Genomic DNA, 20,087 nt, shown 5'->3' with positions numbered 1-20,087 from the left:
AAAAAAAGTAATTTTAGTGGTTTTGCCTATACATGGGGTCCGACTTCTCACTTTTTCAGTGCTGGGCCAGTAAATGGTAATGCATGTAATTAGAAAATATGATATCGAATATGTGTTTTAGGCAATCAGATAATTAAATAAACATGAGAAACGTTCATAATTATTTTTTTTTAGTATTTAATTTAAAAATGATAATAATTTTCCTAGTTGGACTAAGAGAAATACATTTTGCTGGAGGGGCGAAATGAAGCTAAACAACCGAAATTATTTCAATATCTTTTCTTATATTTGAAAAAGAAAAAACAGTGCTCAGTTTTTCACATTTTTCAATAAAACTGCGAAACGAGAAAGAAAAAAGAGTAATAGCCGGTCGGGCAGTTCGTCTGCGGTTTATGTTGGCCGGAGTGTCGTTTTGTCAGTTTGTCCCCCGGTGTGAACTGCGAGGAGGTGTGGTGACTGGTGGCCGTGAGACGTGAGTGTGGCCGTGAGTGAGCGAGTGTGCCTTGTCTGCTTGCCTGCCTGCCTGCCTGCCTGCCCGCCCGCCCGACCGACTTGACTCTCTCCTACATCAGACGAAAAGGAAAAAGGCCGAGGCGACGAACATGGAACTTATCTAAAACGGGCCAGTTATGCTCACGCCTACTCCTCGAAACGGTTCACACCTCGCTGCAGACACCCAACTTGTTCTTTTCAACCTTAGTTTATCGTTACAAACGTTAATCAAGTGAAAGTGAAAAACCTGGATTGAATTACATCGCAATTATAATAGTTTTTTTATATAGCTATCTTCGATTTCTAAGGGAAATTTAATAAATAAAACCGTAAGTAACATTTGCATTGGGCTTCTGAATTTATAAAAACAAGCTTGTATGTCTTTCTTTTACTTTTTTTTAATCAATATTTAATAAAATTTCTATTATTGCATTGTAAACGGGACTCTATTGTTAGTATTTCGTCTAATACTAAAAAAAGGATTCTGTATCCTTGACAAGTGTCGCTAGACCTGGGTTTGAGTTGTTTCTAGTTTTTTCTGCATCCGAGCACGAGCTCACGATTTATTTTTGCTCCTAAACAGCGATTTGAACTTTCGTGCCGTGATTCGCGTCCTTTCGGCACGGCATTCCACCCCTCGGCTCAATTTGTCGATATTGATGTTGATGCGGATTTCGATCGACCGGGGATTAAAAAAACAAACAAAAACGAACTGCTCGTTTTTAATAAATAAATAATTTAAATAAAATAATCCTTATGATGTTTATGATTCATCCCCGTGACTAATTCGGTGTGTCGGCCGAGGTTAAAGATGAATTTGTCCACCGTGCACAATGATAAGACGTGTAATTTAACGATTAAACAATGCCCAAGGATGTGAAACTCTTTCTTGGAAATAGCACACCGTTTCAGAACACACAATCAAACCGGTTTACAAAAGCAAACTCTTATCACTAATTTCACTAATTTCGTGGTCCGTTTGACCAATTGCCATTGACTTTTTTATCTCAACTAAAAATCTTAATTAATTGTAACTTATCACTAATGCTTTTACGACAATTCGTGCGACATATATTTTTTTAAATTTTATGCAACCGCATTGCGAAATTTCATCAACGAAATTGTCTAACTCGCTTTTATTCCAATTCTGACATTTCATGATTTCATCCCTAATCATATGGAAAGCTACAAATTCAATCATCGTGCATAATCATTTGCAACTCCCGTGACGTCATTTCAGAAAAACGTTTCTTGCAAAACAAGAAAAATGATTATTTTTATACTATTCTAGAACCAATTCATTAACATCTATTTTGAAGTTGTGTGGAACCGTTCTTAAAAATTTTAAAAACTAAATTTGAGTAGTTAAACAAACTTCCCCAATTACCCTGAGGAATGTCGAGTACTCTGGGGCAGTGTGAATGTAATTTATTAGCGTGAATGGAAGGGACATATCTCCAATTACGCTGAGGAATATCAAGTACCCTTGGGTAATTTTAATGCTAACCGGGCTGTCGTGTTTTTATCTTGTGTCTGTATTTATGTTTGTAATTTGTCTTATTTTATCCACAATTACGAGGCCCTGATGTACTGAGCAGCAATAAGACAGTGACAAAAGAGAGTTGTTTTGTAGCTTTATCAAATAACTTACGCTTATTACGATATTTTACGTTACATTGATAACCAACTTTCTTTTTAATTTTAAATCTTTTCCTAGCTTTCGGCACTTTATTGTACCTTCCTCCAGGCTCTACAAAAGTATATATTATACATTTTTAGTTCTGGTCAATTTAACATCAAATTTATATATAAGAATAAGACACACATTTTTTTACTTACTGATTGTACTATTAATAATGGCTGGAGATAGTGAAATGCTGACTTGTGTGATGTAGATAACCCAAGACCGCATCTCACGATCTCCAAATAATTATATAAATATATATATTAAATCACAATCAATTATATATACTAAATCACACCTCTAAGACAGTGTTCCATTTTTCAATAAAATCCTGCAATAATCATATGTCTGTATACCTTTACAAATTTAAATCATTCTGCAGTCGTTTGTAACTTATATTTATAAAAATTAAACAGTTATTCCTATGAAACCTTTCATTTTGCAATAAATACAAATACATAAATCATGGCATGCAAAATTAATAAAATTAGTTTTAACCATCTGAATAACCATAACTTGAAACTACTTTGTCTTAGGTAAAAAATGGAGGAAAACGCTTTTACTTCCAGCACTGGTTGAGTTTATTTTTTATTTTTTTTTTTTAACGAGGGTTCGAAACAGCAGAGGTCATATAAACCCTCAGGGTGCCAGTGTTTTTGAAAAAAAGCCCATTTGTAAGTATGTCGGGTTCGAATGCAGGGCCGCTGGATTCGAACCCGGGACCTTTACCTTACAGTGATGAGCGCCGTGTCAAAGACTTAACCTTGCGGCCACCGACGCCCCCTGGTTGAGTTTATTCATCATCAAAAGCTTTTCATATAAGTTATAAACATTTTCAGCGATTTCTCCTGATTGTTCTTCTTTGATTTTTTAATGCATTAATAACAAGACTTGTTGAGGTATGAATGTTATTAATGTAATAATTAAAAAATAATAATAATCAGGTGAAATCACTGAAAATGTTTATATCATGTTTCCGATGATAAATAAAACTCAACCATTGCCAGAACTAAAGGTATTTTTCCTCTGTTTGATCTATTCTGGGGTTCTGCAAAAATAGTTCAATCTTGACAAAAAACCTAATTTGTTTAAAAAATAGGAAACGGTTATACATAAGATGACACAATGTGTGATAGATCAAAAACCTGAGGGTGATAAGCTCAAAGCGTCATTTACTACTGATAGGTTTTACCAGAATTTGTTTTTATTACAGCATCCCACGTTAAATCATCAAATTGGTGTTTGCTTTTGTTAGCTAGACCCCCCCTGCCGCCGCTTGCACAGAAAGGGGGATAGAAACGTCACTGCCTTCCTCAGCACGGTGTACGTTTGGCAGAGATGAAGGCTGTGTTCCTTGTACTAAGGAGCTTCGGAAATAAAATACATTCATTATATGCGTGTGAGCTTAAAGCCTCTGAGAGTACAAAAAATAAAATTAGAAACTTGGCCAATGTACTAATGTACTAAGATATAGCAACTTCTTAGTTAGTAAACTATAAACTCCACAAGTAGAACTATAAAAACAATATATTTTGAATTTTTTTACAGCAGAGAGAAATAAAGTAGTGTTAGTTTAACATAATAAAGAATTGGGCTTAATGTTTATTCTTTAATCCAAATCTAGTAAATAAATATTGTCAGAAAAGGTAGTTTGGGAAACAAATCAACACAGGAAGCGAACAGTGGTGTTAGCAAAAGTTGGATTCACATTGGATCAGAAATATATACATATGTTGATTGATAAGAAATACATCGTCTACCACAAAATAGGCTATTGTGGAAAAGCCATTTTAATTCTTACCAATGAACATATTATGAAGTTCCACACAATTAGGATGGACACTATCAAAAAATATATACATATTCTTTACAATAACAAATATGCATACAAAGAATATCTTTCAGAAAGAAACGATACTATAGAAAGAACTGGAGCTTGTCAAAATGGTGGTTGTTGTTTGGGTACACGGACACATAGATCTGGAGCCTATCGAAAACGTGGACGAGGCAGATAAGACAGGTGGTCCCTTCACCATGATCCAGCCTGTGACGCTAAGAATGTAATAAAAATTATTAAAAGAAAGTGGCACTGTGGGTTAGGATAGAACCATGCGACACAAGGTCACTTACTTTTGATTTGTACGCTTATGTGTCCATTATGTAGGGAAAGGTTGCTCAATATGTCCAACTTGTAGGTAGATAAAAAGAAAATAAATCAATATCTATGTAAAAGATAATGATGGATAGACGTAGATAGGTCTATTAGACAATTACATACATAATAAGAAAGTTAAGTGGTTGTGGATTTATTTATCCGTACCATCAACCAAGAACTCAGAAATGAAAATTCTGCAGACCCATTGATTACAAAAATATATTAACAACTGAGAGGGGTTGATTTTAGTGGACAGAGTTTTAACTGGTATGGATTCCTGGGCAAAGATATAACTGGGAATGAAGTAGATGATATACCTCATCATTGTATGGTTGGATGAAAGTTATATCTAAAAAAATAATGTAATGTAATTATTTATTTTCTAATTAATGAAGAAGTGGAATAATTATTTTCTTAGAAAAACTGCCGTTGAAGTTTAGCCTAGTTTTGTACGTTTTATAGTTTTTTACAAAACTCTCCTTTTAATATTTACTGTATGGATTCTATTTATTAGTTATAAATTATTTATAAATTGATGTAAAGAATTTTTTCGAGAATATACATATATCCTAGATCATATCCATGCATTTACATTAATTTTGCCCCTAGACAATTTACAGAAGTAAATTTAACCTGGTTTTATTCTTATTCATAAGTTGCAACTTTAATGAGTAAGACATTGTTACAGTTTGCAATTTTGTCTTTTAATACTAACGATGCCTTATCTTATATTTGCATACTGAGCAATTTATAATTACTGAATTGTTTTCTAAACATTTGTTTAAAAAAAAATATCACATAAATGTTATAATTCATTCTAATCTAATCCTATCATTAATCTAATCCTATCAAGAGATTTTTGTTTATTGTTAACCGCTCGAAAATTTCCATGAGTGGGGTACACAGTCTTGTTTAATTCCTAAATTAAACTGCTAATCGTATTATGCTATAGCTATTTGTCCTTGTAATCACATTTTTAACTTTTTTTGTTTGTTTTATAAATGAAATTATTTTATATCTTGCTTTTTAATAATTAATGTTTACTCGTACAATGAATGACCAAGCCTTTGCCCTCCTACTCAACCGATATTAGTTAATAATCACAGAATTATTAGTATTTTATTATTTTTCATTAATATCTAGAATGGGCAAAAACCTCGTAAATAAATCTCACCATTCCAATACAATTTGGAATGTTCGGAAATTTTTCAAAGTTTTACAATAAATTTATATCCATGTGCTTTTTTTTTTAACCATTGCATTTTGGTTATTACTATATATAAACTTTATTAATGATAAATTTAAATAATGTGATACTTCAAAATTGATAAATGGGTAATTGTACTAATAAAAGTTTTTTTTTAATCATCAGTAGAAATATGTAAATTTAGGAAATAACATAAAGCCTTTGATGTTGAGCAATTTAATTGTCTGTTTTGATATAGGATTTAAGATAGAAATAAAAAAAAAAAAAAAAATGAATCTTGGTAAAATTCAAATAATTTAATATATCTCACAGCATTGTTGTCATTGTTGGATGCATAATTTTAGATAAAAAAATAATGTAATATAATTCTTTAATAATACATATTATATGATTATTGTATTTATTATAATTTATTTCATTATTAACAAAGAAATTAGTAATAATTATTTTATTAGGAAAACTACCATTTAAGTTTAGACTAGTTTTGCATGTTTTACATCATCACAAAACTCCAATTAATATTTACTGCATGAATTCTATCTAGTAGTTTTAAATTATATGTAAATTGGTAGAAAGGTTTTTTTTTTCCAAGAATTGTTTATTTTTAAGAACACACGTGCAATTTTTAGAAACAGAATCAAACTAGTAGAAGAACATTTTATACATAATGTTAAGAGATAAAAAAAAAGTAGCCACCCTTAATAATTTTTTAAAATTATTTCTTCGACTATGCTCCATTGATTATGTTACAACAATATTTGGCTTGTTTTAAAGGATTAGAGGTAAATAAAACAGATAAAATCTCCCACTTGTGTTTACAATTGGATTTTGTAAATAAATTTTTAAATAATCAATCTCTTCTTTAATAACTCACATAAAGTGTGGAGCTATTATTTTATGTGAGTATGAAATACTTGGTTCAAAATTTAAATTATTTACATGTGTATTGCATTTTTTTCAATCAAAATTTGTTTTGTAATTCACCAAGCCCTGAAGATGGTCCGAAAAAAGGTCAAAAGTCAAGAAAAAAAAAGGTGTTTTTCAAAATACTTCATTCTTGACCGCTCCTGACGACATTAACAAATTATTAACAACCAGTCACTAAAAAACACACATTTACCTTTAATAGTGACATAAGATTGAATAAATTAATTTTGATTTTAAAGTGACCAAAATGTCAATTGTAAATTAAACAATTGAATGTCAATTAATATCTTCATATTTTTTCTTTTCTAATAACCAAATCATTTGTTTTAAAATTACATATTTAAATAATTTGTATTATAATAAAAAGGAGTATTGTTGGTATAAACATAAAATTAGAAGTATTATCATTTGAAAGAAGATTGAATGATGAAGTTTATTAATTTTTTGTATTATTTCTGTTCTATTAATTAAGTTAATTATGCGTGCTCATTTTCAATTGAATATTATCTTTTGTTGTTGTATTTATTGCAGAAATTAGTTAAGTAGTTGATTTTGACGTTTCATGTCAAAGAATTGGATTTATAATTGTGTTTCTCTCTCTCTCTCTCTCTCTCTCTCCCTTTCTTATTCTCATTATTATTAGCTTTGTGGCCTTCATTGTTGCTTTTTTAATAGTGTTTTTAATTAAAAAAATAATAATGATAATATTTATTTTTAGGATATATTTTTACTTCAAATCAGGATAAACGAATGGATATGACAATGATCTCTAGACCATATCATCTCTATGGTATTTCATAATATGGTATGTCCTTGTGCCTTTATAAAGAACTTAATTATCATTTTTATTGACCTTGTGCTGCTTGTGTATTTTTTTTCTCTTTTTAATTTGAATTTTTTTCCAGGAAATTTGCCCTTGTGAAGATGGAAGTTTTTTTGAAATTTTTCATAACAGAAAAGCATTATCATATTGTCAAGAGATTTCAAGAGGAATTAGAAAGCAAGACAGGTTTAAGGAAACATTGCTACTACAGTTTTTAAGTGAATTAGCTCAAGGCAATTATGTTGTAGTTAATGCTCATATTTATTTTTGCATGTTTAATAATATTGAACTGAGTTGTCAAATCAAAAAAGAATTTAGCATAAAAGGTTTCATCGATTTGTCTAATTTAATAGAATTCATTTGTTTATTGAAAGAACATTTTGATAACTCTCTTATCGGTAGATACTTAATTGATTCTGGAACTTGTTTTAATAGAAGAAGATGATTGAAATGTTTGCTTAGCAAAATGAATGTAGAATGTACTTTATACTTTAAAAGATTTAGATTTTGTTCTTTATTATTAAAAATGGGCATATTAAAATGACTCCGTTGTTCTATACTCTCTATAGTTTGTCTATATTCATCTTGATATTCTGGGGTGGGAAATGGGTAATACACATATTAGCAATCATCTACGCGAAATATAGATTACACCGCAAAACCCAACTGTTACCAAATGAAAAAGGATATCCCGGCGTCACTATTTTAAAACCCCTTATGGGCGTCGATCCAAATTTATTTAATAATTTAGAAACATTTTTTACAATGAATTATCCGCTTTATGAGATTCATTTTTGTATTGAAGAGGAATCCGATCCGGCGTTAATGGTTGCAAAACGATTGCAAGATAAATATCCTAACGTTGTTTGTAGGATATTCACAGGAGGTTCAAATGTCGGTGTGAACCCTAAAATAAATAATATGCATCAAGGCTATGTCAATAGCAACCATCCTTTAATATTAATATCTGACAGCGGTATTAGGATGAAGGAAGATACTCTGTTAGATATGGTAAATCATCTGACAGATAAAGTCGGTTTAGTTCACCAAATGCCTTTTACTAGTGATCGTGGCGGTTTTGCCGGTACTTTAGAAAAAGTGTACTTCGGTACGGCTCAGGCAAGGATCTACCTGGCTGCCGATTTATTGAATATCAATTGCCACACGGGCATGTCGGCTTTGATTAGGAAAAACCTCATAGACGAAGTCGGAGGGATAGAGGCTTTTAGTTGCTACTTGGCCGAAGACTTTTTCCTCGCAAAATCGTTGACAGATAGGGGGTGGAAAATAACCGTGAGCAGTCAGCCCGCATGGCAAAACTCGGGCATTTGCGAAGTACAGTTTTTTCAAGCGAGATTGCGTCGATGGGTCAAGCTACGTGTGGCCATGCTTCCTTTGACATTGCTATTCGAACCGCTATCTGAATGTCTCGTGTTAGGTGCGTGCACTGCCGGTGCGGTCTACTTCTTATTCAATTGGGACCCAATTTTATTCTATTTAGTTCATGTACTAGTTTGGTTCTTCTGTGACTGGATACTACTTTCAATAGTACAAAACGGAACTTTACCATTCAACAAATTTGATTTTGTGATAGGGTGGATTTTCAGAGAAGCCTGTAGTCCGTATTTATTTCTGAAAGCCCTCTTAAACCCAAAAATTAAATGGCGAACAAGAACGTACAAACTTAAATGGGGCGGTGTAGCCGAAGAGTGTAAAGTGTGATTATTACATGATTACAAAATAGTGCAATATTCAATTGATTCTTAAATTATTTCAAGTAATTATAAGCAACCATAGAGCAGTTATATGATATTTATTACATTTATGAAATTGTAATTATGATTGCCATTATAAATATTGTTAGATATTTCTTGATAAACTATTCATAGACATTTGCAGTATAGGTATAGCAAACTAATACACAATAAATCAGTATTACACAGATACAATTTTTCTAGCTTATAATATTATGTTTGTTTAAAGCTTATGCAAGTATTGAGTAAAACATAAGAGGGGCATTCGAACAATTTATTTATTGTTTAACTAAGCGGGCTTTCACCAAATGCTAATATTTTATTACATTATTAATTTACCACAGGAAAATATGTGATAATTCATGTTAACTGTACATATTCCCACATTTGTAATACTATTATATAATATAGTAATTTTAGTTATCAATTGTACAGTTCAATTAGATTTATAAATGTAATGCCACATTTTACTCTGATTAAATTTGGAGTATCACTTTGACTTTTCTTCCAAACGTTTTATGTTTGGAAATTAACGCTTTCAAGACAACAAAATATCTTGCCAAAATACCTTTAGGTAACATAAACATTTAGAAAGAAAATGAAAAGTGAATTGAAGCATTAAAATAATGTATTTTTTATTACAAAACTATCCAACCTTTAATAATTTTGTTGGACAAAGAACAAAAAAAAAAAAAAAAAAAAATGGAATAAATAAATATAAAATTTTTTAAAAAATGATCTGTGATTCACCTATTAAGAATGTCAATGAAGTAAATAAAAAATGCATACATTTTTCGCTTTATGTATTCAAGTTTTGGGCCAATAAATTCAATATTAACTTATTACAATAACGTTTTTAACGTACATTTATTAGATTATAACATGTTTAAGGCAATTTTATTGCCCCACAGATTTGGACCGAATTTTGTATAGTGTAAAGATTATAATTTTAGTACAGTAAAAATTGTTTTGCTCTAATCTACTTTCATTTTATTACCCCTTCTTCATCCCACCTTGAATTCTGTGTCATTGTATAATTAAATCGAAATGATCGTAAATTGATTAAATGGGAAATAGAAAAAGTTTAATTTAATCAAAAATTGTAAGGTCAAAATGTCATAGAGTACTAATTTGCATTTTAACTAATCTACAAAGCTGCATTACACATACGTGTTATCTATCTTTGTACATAAATATAGGGCATATTAATTTATGGATAAATAGTTATTAAATTTACATAAATATTACATACGTCTGGAATTGGATATGGTGTAGGACTTATAGCTGCTTGTCTAAACTGGATGTCGCGTATATGACTAGTGACGCAATTGTCATCGATCCAGATACCTTCTTGTGCTTGTCCAGTTTTGAGATGGTATAGGACTCCTGCACCTTGCTTCATCCCTTCAAAAAACTCACCCTCGTACCTGTTTCCATTGCCTGTAACAATCAACATTTACAAACACTAAAAAAAGAAGAAAAACCTTTTGAACACAACTGAAAACAAATAATCCCAAGCCGTGTCTCTTGTCATTCTTCCATTTCCCTTCGTAAAAGTTGCCATTTTTGTACCACATTCTTCCATGGCCTTGTTTTTTCCCTTTTTCAAATGTACCTTCATAGTAGTTGCCATTTTTGTAGGAAAACCCCATTCCCTTGAACCATCATTGAAACAAATAAATTGGACATAATTATGTTAAATTAAATTATTTCAGCGCTTACATCTGGCTTTCCATTTTTCCAAGAACCCGATTCCATAATTTTATATTTGCCGTTTTTCAAACAGATTGAATGAACACCGAATCCATCAGCCTTATGCTTCTTCCAGTGGCCTTCATACAGGGACTTGCTCTTGTCGTTAGCCAAGTATAATCCCCATCCTGCGCAGCGTGTAACTTAAAATATCGGATTATCACAAATTTTAATTTTTAAGTGTGCACAAACCGTCTTTCAAATTGTCTTTCCATTCGCCTTTGTAACAGTCTCTCCTGGCTGTGAATATTTTGTTCTTCAATCCCTTTTTTGTTGTCATGTCCTCCAGCATCCTTGAGCGGGGTGTGGGATATTTTCTCCATTTGAAAAATTCAGCAGCACACGGCTTGTCAAACATGTTATCCTTATTAATAATACACAAATATATTAGACACTTCAAACAACATGAAATGAAATATTGTGGTTTTAAATTATAATTTAACAAAACACATTCCTATAAACTGTATAATAAAAATATATGCAATAAATAATTTATACATACAATATTTCATGTAAAATACGGGGAAAGTACAACCTACTTTCATGCCCAAAGATTGTTTTTATATTGGGTGTCAAGCCTACTTACTCCCTACAAAGGGACAAGACCAACTGTGACATACCGAGCAAACTTCCCCTACAAGCAGGACACCTGCACGAGTATGGCACAATCAGGTATGGCCTCTCTCCAAACAGGTCAGCATGATCCCTTTTCTTTGACTCTCAGGAGGGCCATCGTTCAGTCAGGCTGTTGAAACACAAGAGTTTCTCAGATGATTTGGCCCACATTCTGCCAGAATTCTTTTATTGCATTCTTTACTGCTTGTACAGTATCAGTAGGCTGGATTGCGGTGGTTCGGTTTGGAAGGCAAGATGTCCCACCTTTTGCTACCTCATCTTTACATTTGTTGTTCTTCATCCTGATATGTCCAGGTACCCAAACGACTACCACTATTTTTGCGAGGTGCTCCAGTACACAATGAGAGGATCCACTGAGAATCCATCACTGTTGCCATAACTGAACTCACGGAGTCTATACAGATGATAGGCATGGTCTCCTTCATCTCGAATCACCCAGGAGCGCAAGCCAGGTAGCATACAGTGCCGAGTACATGCTACAGTGCCGAGGGAGTGGCCATGAAGTGGATGAACTTCCGCTACGGACGACAGGCCACAACTTTGTCAGTAAAGATGAGGCGAACCCTGATCTGAATTCTATGAATGCATCTCAGTAGAGGTGCAGTGGTCAGTACCACAAAATACTCTGGACGAATATGGCTGAAAGGACCCAGGGAGGTGACAGTTACTTTCCTAGCTTGAGCACAGTCTCTAATATCAAACCAACTCTCCTTAAGGCTTTGCCAAAGTGAATACGCTAATTTATTTAGTTATGATTATTTCAATCATTTCTCATTTGTGTTAGGCTTATGATGTTTCACCTTACTTATAATTAAATGAGAAAATACATTAGTTCAATCCCTGTAAATCCTATCTAATTTATTGCAACAAGAACGATGAACTCTTAACATTCTGTTCCACCGTTAAAACTAAAACATTCCTTTCAGTACTTATCTTCAGTACTAAGCTTCCAACCTAACAATATATACTCTTCTTTATTAAAAACTGTACAAACTCGATAATATGAAACAAATCCACAAAGACCCTCACCCCCAAAGGTCGATTGTGATTTGCATATATTTTATAAAATATGTTTTCTTGTTTACTTGCGTTACTTTTAGGTACATACACTTCTGTGTTATGAAATTGTATTAACTTTACTGTATTTTTATATTATTATTATTATTTTTATTATGAAATTAAACTTCTCATTTTACAAATGAGGATAGGGATTTTAAAAATTAAAAAGAAATGTATTCATCATCTTTTTGATTCCCTACTAAATCTCATGATTGCGCTCTTGGGGAAGTGGGAGCCTGTACAGTGTCATGGATCTTTATGTTCAGCTCAAATCAAAAAGTTTTCTATTTCCAGAGAAGAATAATATATTGGTTGAAAATTAACAAAATCACAGATACAAAAAGAAAAAAATTAAGTAATGTATTTTGTTATTATTTGTGATGTCTATATTTATAAGTATATATTCTATTCTATAAGACAATTTGAATTTACTTGGGCAAGTTATTTTCACTAAAATAGTTAATAAAGACAAATGCATATAAAATCTATTAAGGTAGGCTACATTTTAGTCTAAAAAATTGGGGTAATTAATTGATGCAAGAAAATTTGTTAATGGGAGGGGCTGAAAAGAATGATATAAATAAATATCAAAATTGTTCGAATAGTTAGTGATTAACTCTAATATAATTCACATTTTGACCTGCGCAAATTTCATTTGCATATTATATTATGATAAATTTTTAGTAGAATAATTTTTTAAGATAGTTAACGCAGGGAAATTTGTTTACAATATTTTTAAGTTGGCGAACTGAAAAGGCAGTAGCGTGCCTCGAAATGTTTCCGATAACCTGTGAATAGCCTGCCGTTTCATAATTCATTCCAACTTAACAATTTCCTGCTCAATTTTCGGTCCCTGTTTTTCTTTTTCTTTTGAGAAAAAGGTTTTTTTTTCGTGACAAATAGTTTTTTCACGTTTTTCGAAATGGTCGAGGAGGAGGAGGAAGTTGCCCCGTCCGAGGACAATAATCTATTTAGCATTTCAATCGAGCCTGAAGAGAAAGACGAGTTCACAAAGATCCTCTACCGGAGGGTAAGTCTGTTTTATAAACTTTATATCTCATTTTCAAAATAAAGTCTAATTTTAATAGTTTGATTTTTTAATTATTTATGTTATATTGATAAGTTATTTATGTAATCTTGAAACGTGTACCTTTCAAACCTCCTCTGGGAAATATAAAAGTTATATCCTTGCTCTGGTGAATGTGCCCCTAGCGTCAACTACCTAGAACATTTAATTAATTATTTTTTTTTATAACTTTAATGTTTTTATATATTGATATAATGTCAAATTCTACAATTTCTAAAAACAAATAAAACCGAGAAACCTCCCTTCAATGTTGTTGACGTATCATGTGTTCCTTGATGTTATGATCAATTTTCTATTTTGGAAATAATCTTTCAACTAAGCAAGGCTTAAATAAAAACTTTCCAACGTTTAAAACCTACATTAAATATACGGAGATTGCCATTAGCTAAAGGAAATAATAGTTATAATAATTTCCACAATTTTGTATACAATTGCTTTTAATGAGTAGTACTAAATTTCTTGAATACAAAGATAATCTACTCCATTTGCACAGCGCATGTCTTGCCAAATTTGTGGCACATTGTGTTCGAATTCTTCTGCAAACCTAACAATACTTGATCATGCACTTAAGCAATTCTTTTTTTTCATCTCAATCTGCCTCTCCTCACTGTTTTGTAGATGTAAATGTAATATGCGGTTGTAATATATTGTGTCCTTTGAAAGCTATTGTATTCCCTGTTCTGTCATATAGTACAGTGAGTTCTAGTTCATCAAGAAATTTGATTATTCCATGGTTGAATGTCTTCCCGTAAAACACTTCTTCATGCACACAAAATGTAGCGCTACGTTATATTAATAGATGCATTGTTGTTTCTCCCACTTCATTACGGGATCTGCACCTTGTTGGATTATACCAATCTTCCTCAAATGCTGATGCAGATTCACTCTGCAGTGTCCTATTAACAATCTTGTTAGAAAAAGTTTTTTGTTTCTTCCTTTGATGCGTTCTTTCTGAAACTTGCCAGAAGGCTCTTGGATTGTTTGTGCCCATTGAGTGAATTCCACTTTTTCCTCATTTTCATCATGTCTTTTTGTCTAAGATTGATAGTGTGAATTCCTATGCAACAGAATGGTTTAGACCTATCAGCGGTATAGCAGCCCCTTTCTTTCCAAGGGCATAGGCTCTATTTTCCTTCTACTCCTACTTGTCATGGTCTTTGCATACTTAATTTATTTAATTTAGTTTTGTATTTCAACACCAACTTTGAGCTAATGATGTTTTGAGCATAGTGTTTTGATAGCTGCCTGGCTATATGATGTGATTTGCTTGTTTGTATACCTTTATTCAGTTTGAACTTCTCTCGATTGCATGGACTTCAGGCTGGAGGATACCCATGTACTTTCCCATGGATTTTTAGTATTTGGTTTCAGGGCTGAATACTCCTGCCCCTGTATTCTTTGTGTTCTAGTTCATCAATGTACCAGCAGTTGATATCACTTTGGTTTTGTCTGGTGTTTCGTTGTTTCTAATTTTTCTTGACGGATCTTGCACATTTTGAAATGAAAATTCAATGGGTTATGTAGAGGTGAGGTGGTTTAGAGTTGTACAGTTGTTTCCTGCCTGTTAAAATGTAGATCTACATTGATGATTTTAGTCCTGGTATTTTAAGAATTCCAGTTTTTAGACTTGCATGTACTTGAAATTGTAGAAATTGTTCGTTTCTATTCTCTTCCTTTCTTGCCCAGTGAGAAATTTTCTTGTTAGTTCTAAGTTTTATACATTACCGGTTCAGGTAGATGTTTCATGGAGGTAAGCAGATTTGCCATTGATGTATTCTACAGGGGGCCTCGGTAGCCAAGTGGTTCACATATTAGACTCTCAGTTTGTAGACACCGTGATCGTGGGTTTGAATCCTGCTGTTGGCCCTGATCTTCTGCAATTCCTTTTCTGGCTTATATGGGAATCAAAACCAATAAAAAAAGACATTGTTCAGGGTTTATTACATATCCATTCTTTAATTATTTTTTCGATTGTACTTGCTACTATTATTACTAAAAGGAAAATATTATTGCCATTTTATTTAATGTAAGGTTATGTTCTAGTGTAGTTTGTTGAAAGTGCTGGCACATTAGCCATTTTTCATTTTTATCCAATAGGAAATATCGATTCTTCCTGAGGACGGTGAAGACGAAGGTTCATTTGGTTATAAAGATGGTGCAGATAATCAAAAAGACAATAGAAAAAGAAAATACCCACAGAAATCTAGATTCGGAGGGTAATTATTTTTTGGTAATAATTACAATGACAAAGATATTTATGGCAATTGATTCAGGGGTTTTAAACGTTATCACATTGAAATAGAAGACAGCAATGTGAGGCCAGGGGTCATAAGCATGAAATTAAGAGAAGCGCTCGGTCTGAACCAGTATCAGCTACCGAGGTTTATCTATAATATGCGATCCATAGGTTACCCTCCTGGCTGGCTTGAGGAGTGCAGACAGGGGAATAATTCAGGCATAAACATGTTCGATTCAAATGGTGAAAGTAAGTAGATCTCTTATTTTTTAAAGAAGTAGAAAACTTTGAATTTGATTGAACATATAATTTATTACAGGAGTACCAAATCAGAATGAGGAAGAAGGGGAGATAGTGGTTGAAAAGACGGATTACGACTTGTCTAAAATAATCGAATACCCTGGTTACAATGTCTGGCCTAATGCGGATACACTCAATGTAAGTTATGGCTACAGCTTGAAAAGTGAAATGAATTATTTAAAACAAACTAAATTTCAGGAAACTGAAAAATATAATGCTCTGCCGATGTATCGTGAACACAGCAAGGAATTTTTTATTGAATGTTTAAAAAAGAAAATGGAAGTGTTAAATAATTCACCAGACAGTTCAACAAGGGATATGGAAACTGAAGAAACAGAAGGTAACGGCCAGCTGATTATATTCTACAGGATCTTTTGTGTGATAGTCGTTATTTTTTTTTATTTTTGTCTTTAAGATGTTCTTATAGACACTAAATGTACGAATTTAGTGTTTGTTCCTTCCCTGCCGGAATGTGAAGAGGAACAGCCTCCTCCTCCAGGCGAAGACAAAAATGATGAAATTAAAGACAACTGTGAAAATGCTGAACAAGAAGATGCAAGTACACCTAAATTTACCTCCAAGAAAAAAAAGAAAAAGAAAAAAGTATGCATTTTATGAAAAAAAAAGTTTTAAAAGCATGTATTATTTTAATTTGATTGTTGTTTTTTATAGAAAGAAAAATCCAAGATGTTAGAAGACAATGATGTAAATTTTCCTGACGATTCTTTGAATGAAACACATGGAAAAGTAAAGTCTGTCGAATTTGGAACTCCTGCTTTTAAATTACATTCGCCTTATACAAAACTCCCGCCGCCTGAGGCCTTCAGCAAGGATATCAGCGATGTTGAATATTTTGTAAATCTTCCTAACGCTACTGGGAAATACGAACAGTTAAAAGTAGTCCTCAGTTCTGTTCGAGCCAAGCTGAATCAGCTGAAAGAATCCAAAAATTGAAATAAGTTTTTATCTAATTGTGATATTTAGTTTGCATTTTTGATTTTGTTTCAGTTTTATAACAATATTATATTTTAAGTTAAAAGTAAGTTTGTATATAAGAAAATTATTGAATTTTGTTACTTATTTAAAATATTAAAGGAATGGCTGATATTCTTCTTAAAACAATTAAAGGGGGTGTTGGTGGCCGCAATGGTTTAGGCGTTGACACGGTGGTCATCACTGTAAAGTAAAGGTCCCAGGTTCAAGTCCAGTGGCCCTGCATTTGAACCCAGCATACGTACAAATGGGCTTTTTATTTAAAAACACTGGCACCCCGAGGGTTGATATGACAGAGGTTGTTGCAGAGGCTGTTGCGAACTCTCAAGAAAAACAATTAAATGCTGTTGTCCTCCCCCTTTATATATAAAATGTAAATTGTTTATAATGAATAAATAATAAATTAAATCTTGAAATAAATAGCTTGTAAAGTTTAAACTTTGTTCAATTTTTAAAGCCGGTTCATATAATAACCACATAGTTGAAATACCATTAAAAAAAAAAGAAAAAAAGTAGAATTTGGTCAGTAAAAAATCAATTTATAAAAGTTGCTGATTATTAGATTAGTTCAGTTGAAATTCACAATATGATGCATATTTATTGGCCTTTCCTAAACTACATTTAAAGCAATATAATTTCTGTTTTCTACAATTTTGACATGATAATATGAATGAGATAAAGTTCTTCAGACAGAATGTTTGTTCTCTCTATATATTTTTAGATAATCATGCTAAAAATTGTATTATATTCTATTTGTTATGTAAATCAATTTTCCTCACAAATTTGTAAAATATAAAGTATGTTTTAATCTTTATTTATTTATATTTTTTAATATAAAGAAAATCACTATGTAATATAATAACGTTGATTAAGGACCTGATCAGTCAGTATCAATATCCTGTGCTGAACTGCTAAATTGATTTAATGGTTGAAATAATTATGGTTAACTTGACGCCCATACCAGAAAAGAAACAGGGGACCTCGACCAGTTAATGCAAAGCTCTATAATAATTACTATTAAATAGAGCATGACTGTTTGATTGTTTCCCAAGAAACTGAGCTGTAAATGAAGAATCATGTTCACCAACATGAGAGAATAGGCCATATCCATTTAGCAATTGGAATGGGAGGAGGAAAAATGATGAATCCAAAAGGATTTGAAAAGGCAATTGCCCTCTTCATCTACAAGACAGTAGCTATCAGGCAATTTCAAGTTCAGCACATAATTACGGACCATCATGTATTTGGAGGCAAATTATGAAGTCCATGAGACATCCCTTCAAATGGGCAACCTTGTTCCTTAGACCTTGGGCCTCTCGGCGTCTTACTGTGGGGCATGGTATGGTATGGTGGAAAAGGATACTAGGAAGAGGGGTATGTATTCCCCAGGCACTGCAGCCTTCTGGCTTATTGTACCTTCCTAGTTCCTTAGTTCAGTCAATAGATTCAATCCTTCTTCCTAGAAGTATCGGGTCATTGACTGTTGCTGCTGCAATTTGATTCCCTAAGTCTTTTCCGTACGTTAGGTTAAACCTCCATTGAGCTGTTGCTTCGCATTCGAAGATGATGGCTGTTTCCTCCTCCTCATTACCTAATCTGCAAATGGGATCATTGCCATACCCATGTTGTGTAGATGTTTTCTCAGATACCAGTGACCGGTTTGTAGTCCTACCACTCCTCTGAGTTTGGCCCTCTCCAATTGCAGCAGTGTTTTTGCCAGTCTCGGTGAGGGTTTCATCATAAGTTTACTATGTCTAGCACCGCTAGAGTTTATCCACTTCTCCTTTTGTTTTGTTTGGATCCATTCTGCGATGGAGGATTCTATATTTGTTTTTGTTATCCCAAGAATAGGTTTGGGGCCTATGTATGGTCTTGCAGATCCTCCTTTGGCCAGTCTGTCTGCTTTCTCGTTAGCCAAAATTCCCATGCCCTGGCACCCAAGATATAATCAGGTTGTTGTGTTTCCCCAGGTTTTGGAGATTTTGGATGCATTCACTGACAAATTTTGATGTGATTCTTTTACATGCTAATGCTTTAATAGCTGCTTGGCTAGCTTATCTTATGAGGATTTTTTGTCAGTGTATATATACATTATGCAGGGTGGGCGACCAAGACCCGAGGGGTTAAATGCCTGGGTAGACTCGTACCCCATCCCTAAAAGGTCTGGGACTTGGTCGGCTTTTTGTCAGTGTAACCTCTTTTAAGATTTTCCAGGGCACGAGCATTAATGGCATGTATTTCCGCTTGAAAGACCAAAGTGTACTTCCCTAATGAGTTTGATTGCTCACGTTTTGGGCTTGTACACGCCTGATCCGGTTCCTTCGTTTGTTTTGGAGACATCTGTGTACATCATTGTATCTGATGCTCTCCTGTGTTCTTCCTCTCCTTTATAGTCCGTTGAGACTTTATAGGAAGTTGTGCTGTGGGGCATGAGTAAAAAACCAATCTTTCACAGAGGCTCTCAAAATGTAAACCACAATACAAACATATTTATATTCATAAAAAATTATCGGGGTGAACATTAACTTAAAAAAAGAATTATAATTCAAACCTCATAGTTTTTTTTGTTGTCTTGAACTAGTGTACATCTAGCCATCTACGTTCATTGCTTGATGCTACCAGCCCCTGGAAGGCGACCCCCGTCCGGCCAGGAGGACACCTGGGCTCTCCATTTGTAATGGGGAAATTCTCATCATAACAGATTGTTCCCGATGGTGGTGGATAAAACACCTTTCATGGTAAAGCTACCCTTGGAAAAGTCCAACACCATCACCCAGTCCAGAGCATAACGCGCCCTGAGAGCGCAGAGATGTCCCCCAATGGTCTCCAGCTGAACCATCCCCGCACGACCCCCCCTCCCAGATGCCACCATGCCTCAAGGATGGTTATGTATCTTAAATATCTATGTCGTTATCGGTGATGAATTTGTATACGGTATCTAGAATTTCAATGCAGTTTGTGTAGTTTAGTATTAAGTTTACC

At 33.2% G+C, this 20,087-nt stretch overlaps 3 protein-coding genes across 6 annotated transcripts in view; 2 read left to right on the top strand and 1 right to left on the bottom strand.

Moving 5' to 3' along the window:
* The window catches only part of LOC106664218 (MORN repeat-containing protein 3-like), a 106,708-nt gene that overhangs the window by 1,973 nt on the left and 84,648 nt on the right, over positions 1 to 20,087 (bottom strand). Inside the window, exons 1-6 of one of the 3 annotated variants that reach the window (XM_014389711.2) lie at positions 13,815 to 15,658; positions 13,640 to 13,707; positions 10,987 to 11,158; positions 10,765 to 10,922; positions 10,538 to 10,697; positions 10,295 to 10,482 (exon numbers count right to left, since the gene is read on the bottom strand). In XM_014389711.2, coding sequence (XP_014245197.1) covers positions 10,295 to 10,482; positions 10,538 to 10,697; positions 10,765 to 10,922; positions 10,987 to 11,152 — 672 coding nt within the window. In that variant the 5' untranslated portion in view covers positions 11,153 to 11,158; positions 13,640 to 13,707; positions 13,815 to 15,658. Of the gene's footprint in view, positions 1 to 10,294; positions 10,483 to 10,537; positions 10,698 to 10,764; positions 10,923 to 10,986; positions 11,159 to 13,639; positions 15,659 to 20,087 lie in introns of those variants that run through there. The other 2 variants (XM_024229196.1, XM_014389712.2) reach the window with 2 other exon arrangements.
* LOC106664216 (ceramide glucosyltransferase) lies at positions 353 to 10,020 on the top strand. 2 transcript variants are annotated; one of them, XM_014389708.2, is made up of 3 exons: positions 353 to 821; positions 7,184 to 7,270; positions 7,371 to 10,020. In XM_014389708.2, exon 3 carries the CDS (start codon positions 7,829 to 7,831, stop codon positions 9,008 to 9,010), a length of 1,182 nt encoding a protein of 393 aa, XP_014245194.1. In that variant the 5' UTR covers positions 353 to 821; positions 7,184 to 7,270; positions 7,371 to 7,828; the 3' UTR covers positions 9,011 to 10,020. The 2 variants fall into 2 exon arrangements, with proteins under 2 accessions (XP_014245194.1, XP_014245195.1); XM_014389709.2 differs by lacking the exon at positions 353 to 821 and adding an exon at positions 6,419 to 6,437.
* On the top strand, positions 13,268 to 17,132 carry LOC106664217 (zinc finger CCHC domain-containing protein 8 homolog). Its single transcript, XM_014389710.2, has 7 exons — positions 13,268 to 13,519; positions 15,674 to 15,792; positions 15,850 to 16,061; positions 16,132 to 16,250; positions 16,311 to 16,452; positions 16,528 to 16,715; positions 16,785 to 17,132. The coding sequence occupies exons 1-7, from the start codon at positions 13,412 to 13,414 to the stop codon at positions 17,064 to 17,066; spliced, it is 1,170 nt and encodes a 389-aa protein (XP_014245196.1). The 5' UTR covers positions 13,268 to 13,411; the 3' UTR covers positions 17,067 to 17,132.

The sequence above is a fragment of the Cimex lectularius genome, unplaced genomic scaffold (assembly GCF_000648675.2).
Source record: "Cimex lectularius strain Harlan isolate CLEC.00 unplaced genomic scaffold, Clec_2.1 scaffold98, whole genome shotgun sequence".
NCBI lineage: Eukaryota > Metazoa > Arthropoda > Insecta > Hemiptera > Cimicidae > Cimex > Cimex lectularius.
The sequence above is the reverse complement of the archived record's forward strand: the minus strand, read 5'-3'. Positions and strand labels throughout refer to the sequence as shown.